This window comes from Aythya fuligula, chromosome 19 (genome assembly GCF_009819795.1).
Source record: "Aythya fuligula isolate bAytFul2 chromosome 19, bAytFul2.pri, whole genome shotgun sequence".
Lineage (NCBI taxonomy): Eukaryota > Metazoa > Chordata > Aves > Anseriformes > Anatidae > Aythya > Aythya fuligula.
The window spans coordinates 9,854,852-9,873,407 of NC_045577.1; the positions used below are offsets into that span (position 1 = coordinate 9,854,852).

Genomic DNA, 18,556 nt, shown 5'->3' on the forward strand with positions numbered 1-18,556 from the left:
AGAAAGGCCAGAAACTGCCCAAACCACCCTGTGTCATTCAATCTCCTCCCTGCTGACAGGAGAGCTCTAGAAGGCGCAGGCTGTGGCACGGCTCCTGCCCCACGCAGCTGGTACTGCTGCCGGTTACCTCTCACCACCACTTCCATCGGACCAAGACATAACCCCAGTGTAAGGGGATCTAAAATAGCATTTAGAGCACCCAGAAGTACCTGTTTATACACCTACAGGTAACACCTGTGTCGTTCTCCACCGTGAAATGGATGAATTATTCTGAAAAAGGAATTAACACAATTTTTCATGTCTCTTCGTTTTCTGGACTAGATGCTTTTCCAAAGTCAAAGCAAGACCTCCATCTCCAGGGAAGCTGGATAAGGGGATCCTTGCTTACAGCGGAGGTCTCCCACTTACTACAATTAAACTGTAGGTGACTGTGAAGCCCAAACCATGTAGTAGCTCCACCAGAAGAGTATCTCGGGGAGGAATAATTCAGTTTTCTGTTGTGTGACATCTGCTCCAGACTTTGTGACACTCCTTTTAAATGCCCAGCTTCCTTCCGGCCATCTGCATCGCAACCCATTGTTCCTGACCACTTTTCAAACAGCTCCCTGCCCACAGCAGTAGGGGGGAACAGAGTGTTCTGCCAACAAGCAGATGCTGGGGACTGTTCAGACATGTGAAGATGCACAACAATGCCTTCAAATTGCTGGGTTCCCACCTCTTTTTATCCTTGAAGCTACAGCTTGGTGGAGCCCACCCTTACAACGGTCCCAGCTGTGAATTTTGTGGGACTCTGTGGGAAATACTGTCAACGGGTTGGAAATCCAGAGCTGGCAATCAGCGCTCTCTAGGAGGTTGATTTCGTAACTGTTCTTTTCCACCAGTTTAAGTTTAATCCGGAGAAGTGCAGGAATTGCAGCTGTCAGGATCCAGCCCTCTTTTTGAACAATAAGCTTCCTTCTATGGGAGGAAATTGGTGCAACGGGGTTTCTTGTTGCACCCCTAATGACTCTGTTGAGACACTGTGACCGTAGCATAACTGAAGGTTCTTCTAGAGAAAAAGGCTTCTGAGTACACTGTCACAACAGTAACCATCCCGTCTGTCGAGCTCACCCCTTTCCTTGCTGTCCTTCCACTGCTTCTGAGCAAAGGAGGTGTGAGAGTGCCTCCTGTCTAAATTTTAGAGCTAAAGGCACTGGGTGGACACACGTGGTCCCTCATCAAAAGGTCAGGGTTTAAATCCCTGAACTGGATGGATCTCAGTGGAAAATCAGGAGCCTTAACAGCAAGGACATACTAGAATAAAGTGCTCAGGTTCTTCCTGAGCCCAGCAGGACTTTGCTGCCAAGGCACTGAAACAACATCAGCAAGAACCATGTTTTCTTCCTAACTGCCAGGTCTGCAAACTAGAGTTGGTCAGGGAAAGGGCTTCCCCAAAAGGGAGCAGTAAATCAGACAGAGGTGTTACCCCAGCCCCAGGGAAGCAGGGCACCGGGAGGTGAAGACAAGGCACGTGCAGAAGCAGGGGTACGGGTCCAGCCTAACATCAGGTGCTGCAGGCTGCTCAAGGCAAAGTCAGTAGGAGAAAGCCAGCAAAGGACCACGCTACTCATGCCAAATAAGAAAAACACCACAGGAATTGACACCACCCAAAGACTTGCTGAGAAGGGGAAATTCGGCAACTCGCTGAACTGCAGACAAAGCCAAGATGAGCAGGACCGCCTACAGAGCGCCCAGGATCTGATCTCATACTGCTCCCTGCTGTGACCTTCCACTCCCACCAAAGGAGGATCAAGCTCTGGTACCTCCAGTGCAGTTTTGCACTTCTTCATGGCACAAACCTCATCGGGCTGAGAAGATGCATGTAAAGATGCATATATCTGCTTCAACAACACACACCCCAGCAGCCAATCTTGGAAATCGTAGCAAGAACAATTTGGTGGCTTTCCAAGCACTTCAGCAGTACAGAGAAAGATCCGGAGAGCTCTGTGCTGTCTGGGGCTGACAACCTCTGCTCCTTCCCAGGGAACTACTCGGGACCTCTATTCATCGTCTGCTCCTTCCCAGGGAGCTCTGTGCATTGTCTGGTGATGCATCGGTACAGCAGGAGGTAGCCAAGAGCACATCATGTGAAAACACAACAGATGCTTCCCTGAGGTTCTGTGGCTGCTGAAATTATTAAGGCCAGAAAACCTGATTATTTGGGTTTTGAAGCTTTAAATACTTGAGAAGGGGAACGTGATGTTTATATGTAAGTTTTTTTTACCAGGCTCACTTTGGTGAATTTTCATACCTGTTCCCCAAAGTGATACTGGTAAGGACCGTGCTGGGGCAGTGTTTGGGGAGGCACAGAGCCTCCCCTGCAGGAATCTCCCTGCCACTGTAGAGTCCTGTTGGGACAGAGCAGAGGACCACTTGTAAGCCTGATACCCAGCTCCTTGCTTTGGCCCAAAATCGAGCTTTACCTGAGGCAGCACAGTGGGCTGAGGCACGACATTAGAACAAGAGGAGATTGGTAGCCATGTAGCTTAGTTTAAGGCAGGGGAGATAATGACGGTAGAGCATCGTTTTCCCTGTGAAGGGCCATACACCAAGGCCTGCCCAGCCTTGAAAGATGAAGGCTGGTCCCTGGCAGCATGAGCCTTCTGATCCACACCAGAGCAGCCCCCAGCTGGCTGTTGGCCGACCTGTGTCCTGAGCCAGACAGCCAAGGAGCTCAACAGGGAAGTTCAGGACAGCCTGAGCTTTCCCTCTGCAAGAACAGGCCACATGTGCACTGCACAAGCAGGCCAGCATGTTCTAACTCAGTTCTTCAAAGTTAAACCTATGGCAGGTTTCCTTTACGCTTTTATATAGAGAGTGAGCCAGGAATCACCTAAATCCCACAAAGTTCTGGTAAAACAGAGGAGACTCTCAACAGCTGATGATGGGTACCCGGGGGGGGTTCTTCATGGTCCTTCTGTCCAAGTAGATTTGTTCTGTCTCCTTATAGCTTGGGTCTACAAAGAGCTTTCCGGCATCAAATCAGTATGTCAGGAAGTTATACAGTAACTATCTTTTCCACTAATTTTGTATAAGGTAAACCCAGTTCTGCTAGTTGAGGCCTCATTAACTGAATTTCAGAGCTGCTTTTATCAACTGCAATATCCCAGTTACAGTGCTGTATCAACCTGCTAATGTAGCTCAATCCAAATGACTTGTTTCACAGCTCAACATAAAATTTCAGTTAAATGTTAACCATCCAAAAAGCCTGAAGAACCTTTCTGGGCTATTAGTTACTATGATCTCCCTGGAAAAGCACACAGAGCGGACCAGATTGCTCAAGCTAATTAGAATTCATTGCAAAAACTCATTCCCCAGTCAGGCGCAGCAGGTTTGGAGAGAATACACCGTTTTTCCGTACTGCAGGTATCGCATCCCCGTCGTAAAGACAAACTGCAACATGAGTGCAAACAGGGAGCAGCTCCAGCTCCATGCTCCGTGCCAAGCTGGGAGGGATTTCGGGCGGCAGGGAAGGGCAGCCGGTGGTGCGCTGCCCTCCAGCGAGCATCCACAGCACTGCACGCTGCTTGCACCGCACTGCATCTCGGCATCCATTGCAGAGGGCTACTTGAAGAGGGAAAAAAAAACACAATTCCCATGAACAGCCCAGTGGTACTGCACCTGGCAGTGTGCCGCTGGGCAATCTGACCCAAAAGCATTTGTAATTTCTGGAGCAAAACTATTCTCACCTCAAAGAATGGTAACAGACTTTGACACTCACTTTTGAAAATATTTTCTGAAAATTGTTTCCTCTAACTTATCACATCTTTTTGCAAGAAAGGTGGCCAAGAGAGTACGGACTGGCAGCCATTCCCATTCTCCCCTGCCCACAGATTTCCCCTCCTCAGCTGAAGCAACAACCTGCAGAGTTTGTGCTCTGGGCTTCAATGTCTTTGTGCCATCTGAAAAAAACAGGGGAAAAAATATAATCACCACTGTGGATACAGGCTAAAACACAAGAGGACTTTCTGCCTAGTAATAAGTAGCACCGTCAGACTGGATTAAAAGAAGTTCATGCTTCAGGAGCAGAGCAAGTCACCCTGCTGTACATGGGTAGCCTTTAGTGACAGAAAGAATCCCTAACACAAACCTAAAATAAACTCAGAGCCTGAGAACACGGACTTGAGAAGGTTCGTTGCGAAAGGTTCACCAGCAGTGTGGGATGTTGCTGTGTAAGTTACATGACAGTTTGAACGGTTTAAAAACAAAGCTTTGTAAGAGAGGATTGATTGTAATAACCAGTTCCTGTTTCCAGCAAGTTCGATGCCAAGAACTGCCGAGAGTCTGCCAAAAGCAATACTGACCCCAGGAGTCAGAGTGGAGATGAGGTGCACAAAGGCAGCTTGGACTAGAGGGCAGCACCCTTGTCTGTACACAAACCCAACCTGCATTCCCAGTTTTCCCATGAGATACAGACAAGTCCCTGCATAAATGGAAAAACAAGGAGGCAGGGAGGCAATGGAGATGACGCTCACTTTCCTCATGCAGAACCCAATCTCAGGAGAAAGAAAATGACACAAAGAGGGAGTCAGCAGCTTTGGGGAGGGATTTCCATCTCTGCTTAACAAGCACCTTTTTGTTTTTTTTTGGACACAGCTTCAGGAAATGGAGAAGTCTAATGAATATGACTTGGCATTGGGAGTGCTCAAGTCCCAAGACAAAAAAAAGGGTGATAGGAAAAATAAAAGACTAGCAAGAAAGTAACTGGGCGCAGCCAGCACACGTGGGCAAATCCCAAGGGTTAATTGTGACAAACCTGATAACCTTCTAAGAAGGGATACTTGGCTTGGTAGATGAGGGGAGAGCAGCAGTTTACCTTGACTTTAAAGGGCTTTGGACACAACCGCCTGAAGAACACATACAGCCAAACCCCTTTGCTGTGGTGCAGACTGCCACGTGGAAAACTGGCAAGATACCAGGTCCAGAGGGTTGTGACCAAGAGCACAAAGTCCAACCGGCAGCCAGATACATGTAACATTCCTCAGGGGTCAGTAATGGGGCTAATATTATTTAATGCCTCTATTTGTAACCTGAAGACAGAACACACCCTCAGCAAGTTTGCAAATGGTATCAAGTTGTGAGAATGGCTGACACACTAGGCAGAGCTCCTGTTCAGAGGGAACTCAACAGGCTAGAGAAATGGCCTGACAGATACCTCAAGAAACTAAGAGATAAATACAAAGTCCTGCTCCTGAGCAGCCTCGTCTAGGTTTGGCACTAGTCTGAGGGTGAACTGAAGACCCTTAGAGGTGCCTTTAATACCTGAGTTATTCTGCAATTCAGAACAATTCAGGCAGACAGCTTCCTGCTTAGAGGTCTGGTGAGATTCTTTTCAGATATATTGTACTTGCTGAAATAAATGCAAAGTCACTTGTAAACTCACACAGCTTATTCTTTTCCCATGCTCACCTTCCTGCACACTGCCTGACATTTACACTGAGGCAGCAGTAAAAGAAGAATAGGAATTAACAGTATCAGTACAGACAGCAACACAGATAAGCCATGAAGATACAGGCTATTTTTTCAGTTAGAAAGTCACTCAAAACCTACACTCAAACCCCACTGCCATTTGGGAACACAGTAGTTCTGGTTTTACTTCACCCGCTCCAAGATTCACTTAAAGCTACTCCTTTGCAGAAAAGTGGGGAGAAAAGGCGAGCAAGAGCCAGACTCAATTTGTAGCCTTCTTCACAAGATGGCTGCTCGTTGCTTCTTGGTCTACTGACAGTGGTAGACATCCCTGACTAATGCAGCATGTCTTACCACGTAGCGAAGAGCTAGAACCTCAAACAGGAAATCATATCAGTGGAGGTTATTTCCTCTGACATTTCCATCTGCTGAGCATCAGATCTAAAGACCCAAAGGAGCACGTTAACAGCCAGGGAAAAAGCTACGCTTAGCCTTCAGGAGTTCACACTATCCACTCAACCCCAAGTTAGACACTCATTTATCAGTTCTTGGAATAGAGTTTAAGAATACAAGATGCAAAGCTTAAAAATATGCCTTTTGTTTTTGAAAAAAAAATTGTACAGTCAGTTTTAAGTGATCTACAAGAAGACGCTCAGCTATCTTTAAGAAAAGTAAACCTCTGCAATGCACTGCATACAGAGTTTTAACCAGCAAGAGCCAGTGAGTTGGGTAAACTGCAGTGTTTCCTGAAAGAGCTTCAGTGGCTTTTGTTTGTTTGTTTCCACCCTGTAGGCAGAGACACTTGACAAGGCAGTACAGTGCCTTCACGCTGCTGAGCACTAGGTTAGTTTTTCTCACGTCTCACTCTTGCATTACAGACATAGCTCAGCGTGAGGCTGGTGTGGGCACAGTGGGCAAGGGCAGTTCCATGGAGGGAGTCTCAGTCACTTCGGCTGGACTAGGCTTGCGAAGCTCCAGTTTCTCAGTGAGTTGGTTATAAAGCTCCTTCACAGGTTCCCCACTCTGCAGAAAGAGATTTAGAGAAGGGGACAAACCGGAGAGTCAGACTTCATTCTTGCTACTACTAGCTACAGCACTAAATTTGCAATTACCCTCAATGTTTTAACACAAACCAACACAGAAAGAGGAAGTTACAAGGTAATTAAGACAACTTGGAAAGCTGCTATCTGAGCAGAGCACGTGTTCCATTAAGCAACGTCTGGAAAGGCAGATGCTTTCATTTGCAATTAATTTTCCCTTTCTCATGTTTCCCTTCTTACCTGTTTGTTGGGTTCCAAAGCCTTCTGGAGAGACTCTAATTTGGCAGGCGCCACTTTGTGATGCAGATGAAGCAGCAGTCTCAGCACATGTCTATGTACATTCTCCTTTCTGCAAAAAGCAATTTTAGAACAGAGTAGCTGATATAAACAATCAGTCTCGAAGAATGAGAAGCCTATAGCAGCACTACCAGAAGAATACCTGACACAGCCACAGACTGCCAGCTTTGTTGTAATCTCCCCAAGTAACTGAGAATTGCCTGCATGCCAAAGTGCTAACCCTGCCTTAGACTTTCAAGCAATTCATGGAATTAATTCAACAAGGGTGGACCAACGGTAGCAACCATGGGGAAGGAGAGGTGGATTTTAAGCACAGACTACAACACGTGGCAGATATTTTTGTCTCTCAGCTGCACCGAATAGGCCACATGCACACAGAGGAGGGTATTTGGCCCTCAGTGCACATGGAGGAAATGGTGGTGGCGGCAGCAGCACTGAATACTGCCATGCCTGAACAGCAAGCCTCCCAGATCTGGCCACCAGCTGAACCACACCGACTTAAAAGAAGTAACAAACAGGTTTGCTGTGTGCCGCTGGTACTGCAAAGAGCTACAGTTACTGCTTCCTAGTCACAGCTATCACAAAACACGAAGGATATTATCTTTTGCAACTCCAGCTTAAGAACAATTCCAGTTTAAGCAATAATTTACAATTAACAACTAACAATTTTGCTGTTCAATTTTTTTTAAACAAAACATAAGCCTTTCCTAAAAGAGAAACAGTATCAAGCTAAGATCTCAACTACGCATGAAGAATTTGCTGAAATATTAAACAATAGCTCAAAGAAGTACAGCCTCTCACAGCTATCTCATAAACACATCTGAGCAAAATCAGATTTACCTTGAGCAAGCAGTGAGAAAGAAGCCATCAAAGAGACTGGTGCAGAACTCCTCGAGTGCAAATTCGTCACCCAGAAGTGTGAGGTTACCAGTGAGCAGATGCAGAAATATGTCACCGAAGGCCAGGTCACTGAATGTCTCAACTGTACAACATGAAAAAAGAGAGACTGAGACTTGCACGGATGTGCCAAACCTTGACTACATAAGCAGATGTTCTTGTTGAGAACTTTGCAAAACCTTTTCCTTATTGGCTTTTACAACAGGTAACCCAGGAAGGTGGCTGTGAGCTTCTACATTAGGAGCAGAGGTCTGAGAAATGTATGCAGAAAACCCGTGATATCTTGAAGACTGAGGTCAAACAGAGCAGCTTGCTGCTGCCAAAATCACAGGGTCCCCCTTCTATACTTCTCCATAGTCCTCTGCTTACAGCCACATCCACCTCGTTGCACTTCTCAGACCTCAAAGTGAACAGACGCAAATCACCTACCAGTGGAAAAAGTCACCCATGTAAATGAGCTGGTAGTTAAGCAAAGGGCCCAAAGAACACCAGTGAGAGAGAGAGTGGGAAGTGAGCCCCCCATTATTGGGAGCAGCAATTCCTACGATTGCTTCAGAGCTCTCATGCAACTTAACCCAGAGAAATCAGGTAAGTCAGAGAAGAATTTAGGGCTGTGTTCAGTCCTGTTTTGTTACAGGTTTTTTCACCACACAAAGCCAAGTCCCAAGAATTTTTGGTCATATGCAATTACTGTGAGCAGCAGCAGAATTAAGCCATCTGCTTTTTATCTTTCATTCATTCCAAATAGCTCTCAGCTAATTCCATTGTTAATATAGCCTTTGATGTAAGGAACTACTGACTTTCAGCCACTACCCCTAAATTCTTGGAGCAGGAGAAAAGTATCCTAATTGCAGACAAAAACAACCACGTCATTCTGCAGTGCTTTACAATTAAGTCACCAGAAGAGCCAAAAGCTGAACATCCATCTTTGTCTCTGCAACAAGTTTCATTTCAGATTGTTACTTGCCTCCTGGGTCTCCAAAACAAGGCAAACAGCTACAGAATAGAAGACAAGACCAAAACACACCTAGTGCTGGCAGAAGCCTGAGGAAAGCATTCTTGTTCCTCTGTTTAGTGATGTGAAGGATGTAGTATAGCCCAATCTCACAAGCTATTCTGTTGTCCTGCAAGAATCTGTTACAAGAGAAGCAAAGTTTCTTAATCAATAAAACAGTTTTGTTTTTGTTTTCTTCAAGGGAGTTTAGAATGGTGATGGACAGGAATCAAGCAGTTACAGGAATGACTAACCTCAAACCCACTGAAAGCAGCTGCTCAGTGACTTTGATTTGATTTGATCGTGTGCATTTTAAATAGTATTAATGATAAGTGATCATCCAAAATGGGTTTTAAAACAGGTCCTAGCATTCAAAAATTATACAAAGCACAATAGTGTTTTGTTTTAAGGTTTCCCAAAGGTCAAATGTCAGCACTGTCATAAAACAATTTTAAATATAAGTACTGGGATATAGTACTCTATATTGTAGCATATAAACAAATAATTGTTCTGGAAATTAGCACAAGATCTGAATATGACAGAGCACAATGAGGATTTTTAATTATCTCTTTGAAGCCCCCAGAGTGATAGGTTGTCTTCAGAGAGTGTCTGTGTAACAAAAATGCAAAATTTATGATTTACAATAGCACTCTCCAGGTGGCGAGCATGGCACTTATCCAGCTGCACCCAGATTAAGTTGTATCACTCAAATACTCATCATTCACTGCTTGGGAAGTTACAATCAGCGCATCTGAAAGGAGTAATAACAAGTACTTCGATATTCACCCCGCTGAAAAAATGGTCATAGCAAGAAACAGTACTTTATGTGGATGTATTTTATTTGAGGAATTGTGGTGCAAACCTGTTCTGCAGAAGGTAAAGTTCAAGCTTGATTAACCAGGACTAAATCTTACCCAAAAAAGTATTCACTTTACCACATGCAGTATTTTCTCCTGTCACTGTTGGTTGGCTCCTTGATGTTTTGCTTTATCAATAAGACTGATATGTAAAAGGCTGGTAAGGCAGATTACGTACTTGGTGAAAGCTTCAGGAATGGTGCTGGGGTAGGGAATTGGCCCCTTCTCCTCCGAGGGCAGTTTCTGATCTACATTGAACGTGTGGTCGTCCACCACAAAAGACATCAGCATAGGCAAGAACTTGGTGATCAGCTCAACTTCCTTAGAGGGATTGAAGAGAGGGGAAAAAACAATGTTTTCATCAATCAGTTCATGCCACCTAACAGTCCCACAGCACTGTAACAAATATTAAGGCAATATTAATAGCCCCACCCTACACCTAGGAAAGCAAGCTTTCAGACACCCAGTTCCCTTCAAACTTCTTGAAAAATTCACTTCCACATTATCCACTGGTAATGAGGAAAGCTGTATTTCACCTTATCTATGGAAAGAATTTGAGCACAGCTGTTACCCTGGACAATTACATAGTTTCTCTTCCAAGGGACCTTTTCAAATCTCCAAGTACTGCATGTTAAGGAGGCTACCATCTCTTCTTCAGATATTACAAATAATTTTCTTCATGACCTTAACTGACAGGGATCAATGCATAACTAGAGTAGCAATAGAAAAGAGTTTTAGTGCATCTTCTCTACATGCAAGGCAGAACAACCTGTGTTCTATCAGAAACACAAAATGGAAGGCTACAGATTTTAATAGAGGAACAGTTCAATTAAAAAACAGTAAGGGACAGACATTCAGGTAAATGGAGCTTACAGCGTGTCCATTTAAGCTGCTGCTCGGTGACCACTTGCATGTCTTTTTCTAAATCACTGATGAGAGGAATGCAGGAAGCTGACTTGAAGATTAAATCAGGGACTCATAATGCAAACCATGTAAGAATCAAATCTAAGGAAGCTCACCATTTTTGGTTCCTTGAAGACTTGACTGTCAATCATGTCCCAGGCCCCCTGTCCCAAGGACAGCATCCTAAGGAGCAGTAGTAGATCTGGACTTTCCTCGAATTTTAAGGAGTAGGGAAAAAAAAACAGATAGTTTGATATTCCACAATTTGCACTTACAGATATTTCTCTGGAAGCAGTGGTTTACAGTCAAAGCACTCCTGCACTAACAGTCTTCTCAAATATTGCTAGAGGCATTCAGTTCTCAAATTTAATCGATAGCTGATTCCTCAAATAGGAATCAAACAGCTTAAAGAACAACAGGCACACCTGAGAGCTGTTTTTTTGTAACATTTTAAAATGTGCCAAGAAGTATGCAGCCAGTGTGATCAGGACACTGCTTTTAAATGTGTCCAGCCAAATTAGAATACTGAAATACAATGTGACAGGATGAATCAAGTCATTTCAGCAGAAGTGAGAAATGGGAAGTGTAAGAACAACAACAAATTTTCATTTATATTGTGCCCTAAAACCAAAACAATTTTCCGTCAAACTGCCACAAAGAAGTTATTTCATCCAACAACAAAATTTAACAACTCCAGGATAAATACAGCAAAAGACTCACACAGGGAATAAAGGCTGCTGCTGTTAGGTGAACTGATGGAAGGACAAAGCAGGGATGTATGTATATGCATAGCTGTTAGGACAGAATGAACCATGCAAAGAATTTGTTGTCAGTTCAGAGCTCCAAAATGCCCATCTCCAAACAGTGCTCCTGCAGAGCTCTAAGGCATGTGCTACAAATGGGAAGCCAGTATTACATTTCTCTTATTTCAATTTACACACGCATTAGAGAACTTAATGATACTTCTTCCATATTGCCAGTCTTTTGCTGATAGATGCTATTCAGTTAAGAGAGATTCACTCCAGGTACATGTGCTGCAACACTCACCCTGGGTAAGGTGTCCTGCCCTACCAGGTCTTGCAGGTGCCTTATGGTACTCAAGGCCAAGGTGTTAATGGCAAAGGGATCACACAAGATCATCGATAAGTCCCTGAGAGAAGAAGCAAAAATCAAACACACGTCACACATAACAGCCACCCCTGCAGCCCAGTTCCATATCCCACTGTATGACACCAGCTTCTTAAGAAAATGCATCTCACTGGAGTAAGATGTTTGAGCCTGTTCTTGTAAGCCCATCAACTATCCCATCTAATGTCAAAGCGGTACATGCACTTCTGTACACTTAAAAAAAAAAAAACAAAAAAACAACAAACAACACACATGGAAACCACTGTTAAAGAGAAGGGACACAAGGCAACTACTGCAACAATACCCGTAGAATTATAATGCAAAACCTGAATTTCTGTCACTTATTACCTACAGTTGTCCACCCCATAAAGCTTCTCCTGCCTTTGTAAAAAAGCTGTGAGTGTTTCTTCAGATAACATGCTCCTTCAAGTCAATGAAAATAATTACTGAACATCTTTTGTGATGAAATCAAACAGGAGACCTCACACAGCCCGTTACCAGGCCATAAAGGAGACTGCAACAATCACTCAAGGGTAGTAACTTAAGCAGTACAAGTTTTTTCACCAGAACATGTCTGCAGTAATGCTGATGAATCCACTGCATTTGACCACACAGAAGAACTACTAGCTGCTGTCTAGCTCTGGGGAAGAATTAACACCTAAAAAACAAGCTAGACGTTGTGACTGCTGGGAACCGATTTCCAGTTTCTCAATAAACAGCCTAAGTGGCTTACCCCAAAACTTGTTCTTGTCCCTTCTTCACTCCATCCAAAAATCCTTGCAATTCCCGAGCTCTCTTGTTGTCCACAAACTTCTCCCGAATGCAGGCATCAAGGCACCAGGTGAACTGTTCAAAAAAAAAGAAGAAAGCTTAACAATAATGACAGATCTCATTAACTGGCAATAGAAAACACAGTATCGGAGAAAACAGACTTGGAATGACCTCCAAATCTCTGGAGTTAATAAGCTTTGTTAATACACTTGGGTATGGTAGCAAGCTGATCACAAATACAGAGGAGCTCAAACATACAAACATCCCAAGAAGAGGTCAGAGGTACCAATATAAGTTAAACTGTTGCCACTTTCTCCTGTTCCATGACAGGCATTCCCTGGCAATTGAGGCTCACACTGAAGCTGTATCAATTAGCAGCAATAATGTTGGATATTTTAGCTATGGCACTACAACTCCCACCTTGTAAGAAGGGGTTACCTTCTGGAGCTCTCTGCTTTCATATCAAATGGAAAAGACAGTAAGACATCTTATCTGACCTAAAATTGTTGTTTGTTTGTTTGTTTTTCCCACCCTTAAAGAAAACAACACACTTTTTTCTCAGCATTTCAGCTGTCAAGACAGAAAAAACTTGCTCAATTTTCTGGGATGCTTTCATCGTGGCTTACTTTCCTCACACCATTATATGGTGGCAAAATGCAGTCACCTGAAAACAATCTGTAACTTGAACAAGAATTGCCCTTTTCTATTCAGTCACTGTATACCGATTTTGAGACTCTTGATCTGAAGATGTTAAAGAGCATGCAGTAATATTGATCATCACTCGAGGACATACTCTCTGTAAGCAGAATACACATAAAACTTGGCAGTATTACTTAGAAAAAGAAGTCTTCTTGTAGATCAGAACGATGCCGACCATGGACAAAGGACCAATAACAAAATCCTGATGTGACGCTAACACCAGGCCCACCACACCCCAGTACTCTAATAGTTTTTAAAATTCAGGATCCGAAGTATTTAATGTTACACACACAGTTTACTGACAGATGGAGTGTATCACACCAGCACAACAGGAAGGAAAGCAAGCTTTGATTAAGAACCTGGGGCTAGCTGATGTTTTCGCTTATTTTTTGCAGCATCTACATAGGTCAGATTAGATGCTATTTTTAACGCTCCACGAGTACCATCAATTTGAATGATTTATGGGTTATGAAATGAAGCAAGCTGCTGGTTAACCAAGATGAAATTTTCACCTGAAGTTCCAAGGACTATAAGATGACTTTTGGATTCAAGGTCTGAACTCTCTTCACAGAGAGGACTCATCTTCTCTGGTCTGAAGTCCTGCAGGGCAGCAGGTATGCACAGGAGTGGGCGAAACAGAAAATTCTCCAGTAATACTCCCATCTGTCCCACATGATTAATACCTTATGACAGGGGTCAACGGTGCAGATTTCACTGATTTCCAGGTCATGCAGTGACATCAGGAGCTCTGCCCGTAGCGTGCAGTAATGAACATTCCTTGTCCGAAGGAACAATGTTCTCAGAAACTGCAACACCATATCGTAGAGCTTCACGTTCTTCCCAATCATCTGAGTCAGCTTCTGAACCACCTAAACCCAAAGGGGAAAAACGTGCACTCAGTACCAAGAAGTACCATGACCACACACATGCAAAATGTTATTTCTTCCAAGCTCCTTAAAAGCAATTATTTGGGTGGTTTGGAGGGTGGTTGCACACTGCAACAGGCTCCCCAGTGAAGTAGTCACTGCACCAAGCCTGTCTGAATTTAAGAAGTGTTTGGACTGTGCACTTAGTCACAAATTTTTGGGTAGACCTGTGTGGTGCCAGGAGTTGGACTTGATCCTTATGGGTCCTTTCCACCCTTCCAACTCGGGATATTTTATGATTTCAAATCACGATTTGACAAAGTGCTTCTTCAAGAGATGCTCAGCAAATCTTTCACAGCCATAAGAGAGCCAGTAAGCCAGGCATTTTGAAAACAGGCTCTCTTGGGGGCTGTGTGGAAAGTAGCAGCAGCATTTGCAAAGTTAAGGTGCTCAGTTACCTGGTATCAAATAATGTAATCTACAATTACTGTAACATGGAAAGCAGCTCATTTTTTTTGAAAGACTTGTTGTATTTCCATTTTCAGGCTGTGGACATGAGAATGAAGGTGAAGTCTGCAGTATAAACCTGAAACCAATTGCACCAGAGTACCAGCACTAGAAGCTGGCTTTTGAAAGCAAAACAGATCCAAACCACATCCCCCGCATAACTGTAACAGATGTGGTACTCCTCTGAAATGAAAGCTTTGTACTTCCTTATCCCTGGTATTCCTTTGCATTCTCAGTAGCAAGGTCCTTCCAGAAACTCTGGTATTTCCCTTTTGGAGAAAAAGTCCCCTAAGTGACACATTGCAGCTGATCCAATCTAATAGCTTGCTGTTGCTAAAAAGAGAGAGACCCACTCCTAACATCTACGCCACTGTTCCCTGGCACATAAAGGATGGCTCACGCAGGCAGGCACTTTGCAAAGGGTTTCATCCCAGATGATCTCTTCTTCGAGCAGATTTAACTCACTGCCTTGGAAACCCACTTACTGGTTTTATTTGCTGAAGATTCTGTAGCACTTACGGAGCTGAATCAGCTCATGGAAGGGGCTGATATCACCAGAGCCAGAGGGAGGGAGGGCAGGAGCACCACCTGCCTTTCCAGCAGCAGTGTTAGATCAGCTCTGTCCCCTCATGTAATTCCATCCAAAGAGCAACTTTTCTGAAAGCCAGCTTAGGATAGAAACTTTCTATGTTCCTTTCCAACTAAGAAAAAAAAAAAAAAGTTGGTTTCTCTGTCCTGCTTAAAAAAACAAACAAACAAAAAAACCACTTAAGATAATCAAATTGATTTGGTAAGAAATACTCTGCTTTCAGAACAGCTGAGGGATATTAAAGCCAGACTGAGCAATACAGAAAAACATTTAAAAATTCATAAACAGCTCAGAACATTAATCAATTATTACACTGCCTCAAGCAACTATTAAAGTAATTCCTGCTGCTTTGATCAAGATGTGTAAGACATAATGGAATGTATTTCTTGCAAATACTTTGTCCAGCCTAAGTATTTTGTTGCAAAATACTTTGCAAATTTAGTAGCAAAGTTAGATGGTTGAAACCAACACCTCACTGTTTGATGAGGTAGACTGCAAGGTAACAAACAACATTCACAAGTGTGTCTTAAGAGGTTTCCTTGTCCTTACCTCTCCCTGCCGTCTTGCTTTGGGAGATGGACTGAAGAAATTGTTCAAGACAGAAATTTCATTGCTGAAGAGAATGTTTTCTTTCTCCAGGATATATTGTTTCAGCAGCGGAGATACCTCATCACCAAACAGCGCCTGGTTATCCTGCCAAATCTGGCGCTTCACCTCCACTGCACATGCTTTATACAAATCCTTATCAGCCATTACCAACTTCAGCTTCTTCTCAGGGACCTGTGATCAACAGAGCAGTTACCTAAGTGTAGAGAACCTCACCTGGCTGGCTGTCCAAGCAATAGGTAAGCGACTGCAGAGGACATCTAAATCGCCATCCCAGGCAGTCTAGTAATTTACAAAACGATGCAATTAAATAAGATACCACAGTCTCATCTTTTTCCTTCCCTACTCCAAGGAGCAATAAGCTAGTCCTAAGACACTTAAATTCTTAAGCAAGCAGGTTACACATCAAGTTTTTCCTTATTTCTTCCAAAGAGGACAAAAGACTTTATGTATGTGACAGTATGATTTGGAGTGATGATTTAAAATTCAGTGGCTTATAAAAGTTCTGATAGTGACAGTTCTGTACCCATTACCTTAAGTACAATATGATACTTTTAATAACGCTATTCATAGAGATTTTTGTTTCAGAAATCTGAATTTCAATCCTCCCTGCTTCTAATTGCATTCTTCAAGTTTTACTTTCCATTTGCTATGGATTTTCAGTCAGCTATAGAAAAATTCACATATCAGTGAACTTGACTTCTCTTAGAAAGGTGCATGTATTAAATAAAGTAGGGCAACTGTCCTACCAGATTTTGAAGAAGTAAAATGCTTTTTGAATTAACACCTCAGTACAGAGCTGTTAAAAGCCATGAGAATCAAGTAAGTTTTCCAGTCAGTTCCTAACACTTGCAGAGGGCCTGCAGCCAGAGCTTGCAACCCTGCCCAGCTAAGAGAAACAGTGTAACAGAGATGTAACAGAACAGGCCAAGGGGAGCAGTGGTTTTACCTTGGGCAAGTGCTTCATGACACACATTACCACCGGCTGTATGGAAGGCATCTTGACCAAGGAAAAGCTTTTCTCCAGGAGATCTTCCAGCTTCTTGTACCTAGAAACACAGAAGAGCAAGATGTTCTATTACCATTTAACAGCAAAGGACCAAAGTGGCTCATCTCAAACACTGGAACTTGCACACCCAGAAAAGTCAATGCTCCTTTGCAGAGAGTTTTCTCATCTGTTGTAGCTTTCACATTAAATTCCCAGCTCACTGCGAATAACCAAGAAGCCTGCTGACAAACCTTTCCTCAACTTTCCCTTCCAAAGCGATGGCCGAGACCCGCTCCAGCAGCTTCTCCCTCAGCTCGTCGAACACCGACTGGTGGAACTCCAGCCGGGGGGTGCCGTGCAGGTCCAGGAAGGGCAGCGCCGACTGCAGGGAGGGCAGGAGGACCCCATTTTCTGTCTGCCAACACAAATACGGGACAGGGGGCAGTCAGGGAGCGACAGCGAGGACTGCTGAAGCCGTGCTGGCTTTAAAATAAATAAAAAAGGGAAAAAGAAAAAACAAAAAAAGAAAAAAAAAAAAAAAACAAAAACAAACACACAAAACAAAGCACAGACAGCCCCTCCTCGGGTCTTGTCGCCCCCTCCCCACACACAGCCCCGCTCCCCGGGGGGCTGCTCCCGCCGAGGCCCGGTGCAGGCCGGTGCGTCTCCATGGCGACCCCGCCTCACCTGGAACTGCTCGATGGCCTTGAGCGGCTCGGTGCAGTTGGTCAGCGTCTCCTTCAGGTCCTCGCCGTTGGCCACCCCCAGCTCCTGCAGCCCCGCGTACATGGCGGCCCCGCCGCCCCCCCTCGGCCCGCTCCCGCCACGGCCCCGCCGCGGTCCGCCCCGCTGCCGGGTCCCCCAGCGCAGCGCGGTCCGCCGCCCTTCCCGTCCCGCGGAACGCGCTGCGCCGCACCGAAGGTTCCGGGCCGCCTGCGGCCGAAAGCAGCTTTTCTGCCCCGCTGAAAGTGGCGAAATCGGGAAACGACACCAAAAACGGTGCGCAGCGGGGAAGAGGCCTTTCCCCGTCCGTCGTTTGGCCGCCGCCAGCGCCAAGTTTCGGGATAGTTGCTACAGCTCTGCAGCCGTGCACCAGGGCTGTGCTCTCCCCTTCCTGGCTGGAAGCCAAGGTTTGTGTGAGCTCGTACACACACACCTCATACCTCAAGTGAATTATCCAGCCATGAGGCACAGAAGCAGGTTGCATTACTTTCTCTCTTGGCTGCGTCGGGATATTTACATATCTAGAGTTTGCAATAGTTCAAGTCCTCGCAGAAAGCCCTTTGGCAATTGCCCAGCAGTTAGCAGAACAATCAAAGCAAAACCTACGTGATTTAGAGCCCCCAAAAGGCTAGTAGCAAGGGCAGGACTAAGAGTCCTGTGTCTCAAGGGTGCTTTTATCAGTACCATGAAGTCAGTCTAAACTACCGTGACCAGCCAGTGTCCATAAGCCCTCAGACAGCCACCCTGGTGCAAGCAGCTGCTGCACACACCCCACGTGTGTGCGCAGCATTTCTTTGAGACAGGAGGATGCCTGGGGCACCTATTTTGCTTGCTATGCTGCACAAAGCTGAACTGCGGTAGGAATCTTTCCCAGTGAGCCGTGTGAAAGCTTGCCTGTCCTTCTGGGCAGACATGAAAGCATGGGAACGTCAGCACTCTGGTGATTTAATCCATGTCCCCGTTGCAAAGTGGGGCATTTGTGTAGACAAAACAGCTGCTTATGCCTTCCAGTTATGCACCAGCAAAATCTCAACTGGAGTCTGAACTCTGCAGGAAGATAAAGGCTTAAAACAACTTTCAGACCAAGAGATGTGTCTCCAAATACACCCTGATGGTGTCATTCTTCTAGTCATTCTGCAGGTACAGGCCTGGCTGGTGAAGTCTTCTGCTAGCCATGGGGTCAAGATTGCCTTGCCAAGAAACAGGTCAGTTTGTACAAGCCAAAACATTTATTTTAAAGCAG

At 44.6% G+C, this 18,556-nt stretch overlaps 1 protein-coding gene across 1 annotated transcript; it reads right to left on the bottom strand.

The window, feature by feature from the left end:
- Nucleotides 1-5,413: 5,413 nt before the first annotated feature.
- NELFB (negative elongation factor complex member B) lies at nt 5,414-17,379 on the bottom strand. Its single transcript, XM_032200068.1, has 13 exons — nt 17,278-17,379; nt 16,842-17,005; nt 16,552-16,651; nt 15,546-15,776; nt 13,718-13,903; nt 12,298-12,410; nt 11,484-11,586; nt 10,553-10,648; nt 9,712-9,854; nt 8,710-8,816; nt 7,626-7,767; nt 6,729-6,837; nt 5,414-6,471 (listed from the first exon to the last, which is right to left on the bottom strand). The coding sequence occupies exons 1-13, from the start codon at nt 17,377-17,379 to the stop codon at nt 6,334-6,336; spliced, it is 1,734 nt and encodes a 577-aa protein (XP_032055959.1). The 3' UTR covers nt 5,414-6,333.
- Nucleotides 17,380-18,556: the final 1,177 nt, after the last annotated feature.

What these genes read in the sequence shown, in the direction of transcription:
- NELFB (XM_032200068.1), bottom strand. Translation starts at nt 17,379, where the DNA reads ATGTACGCGGGGCTGCAGGAGCTGGGGGTGGCCAACGGCGAGGACCTG. An exon ending in GAAGGGAAAGTTGAGGAAAG is followed by an intron (nt 16,652 to 16,841) that starts GTTTGTCAGCAG and finishes CTGTGTTTCTAG; the next exon opens with GTACAAGAAGCTGGAAGATC. An exon ending in TTTCTCACTGCTTGCTCAAG is followed by an intron (nt 6,838 to 7,625) that starts GTAAATCTGATT and finishes TGCTTTTTGCAG; the next exon opens with AAAGGAGAATGTACATAGAC.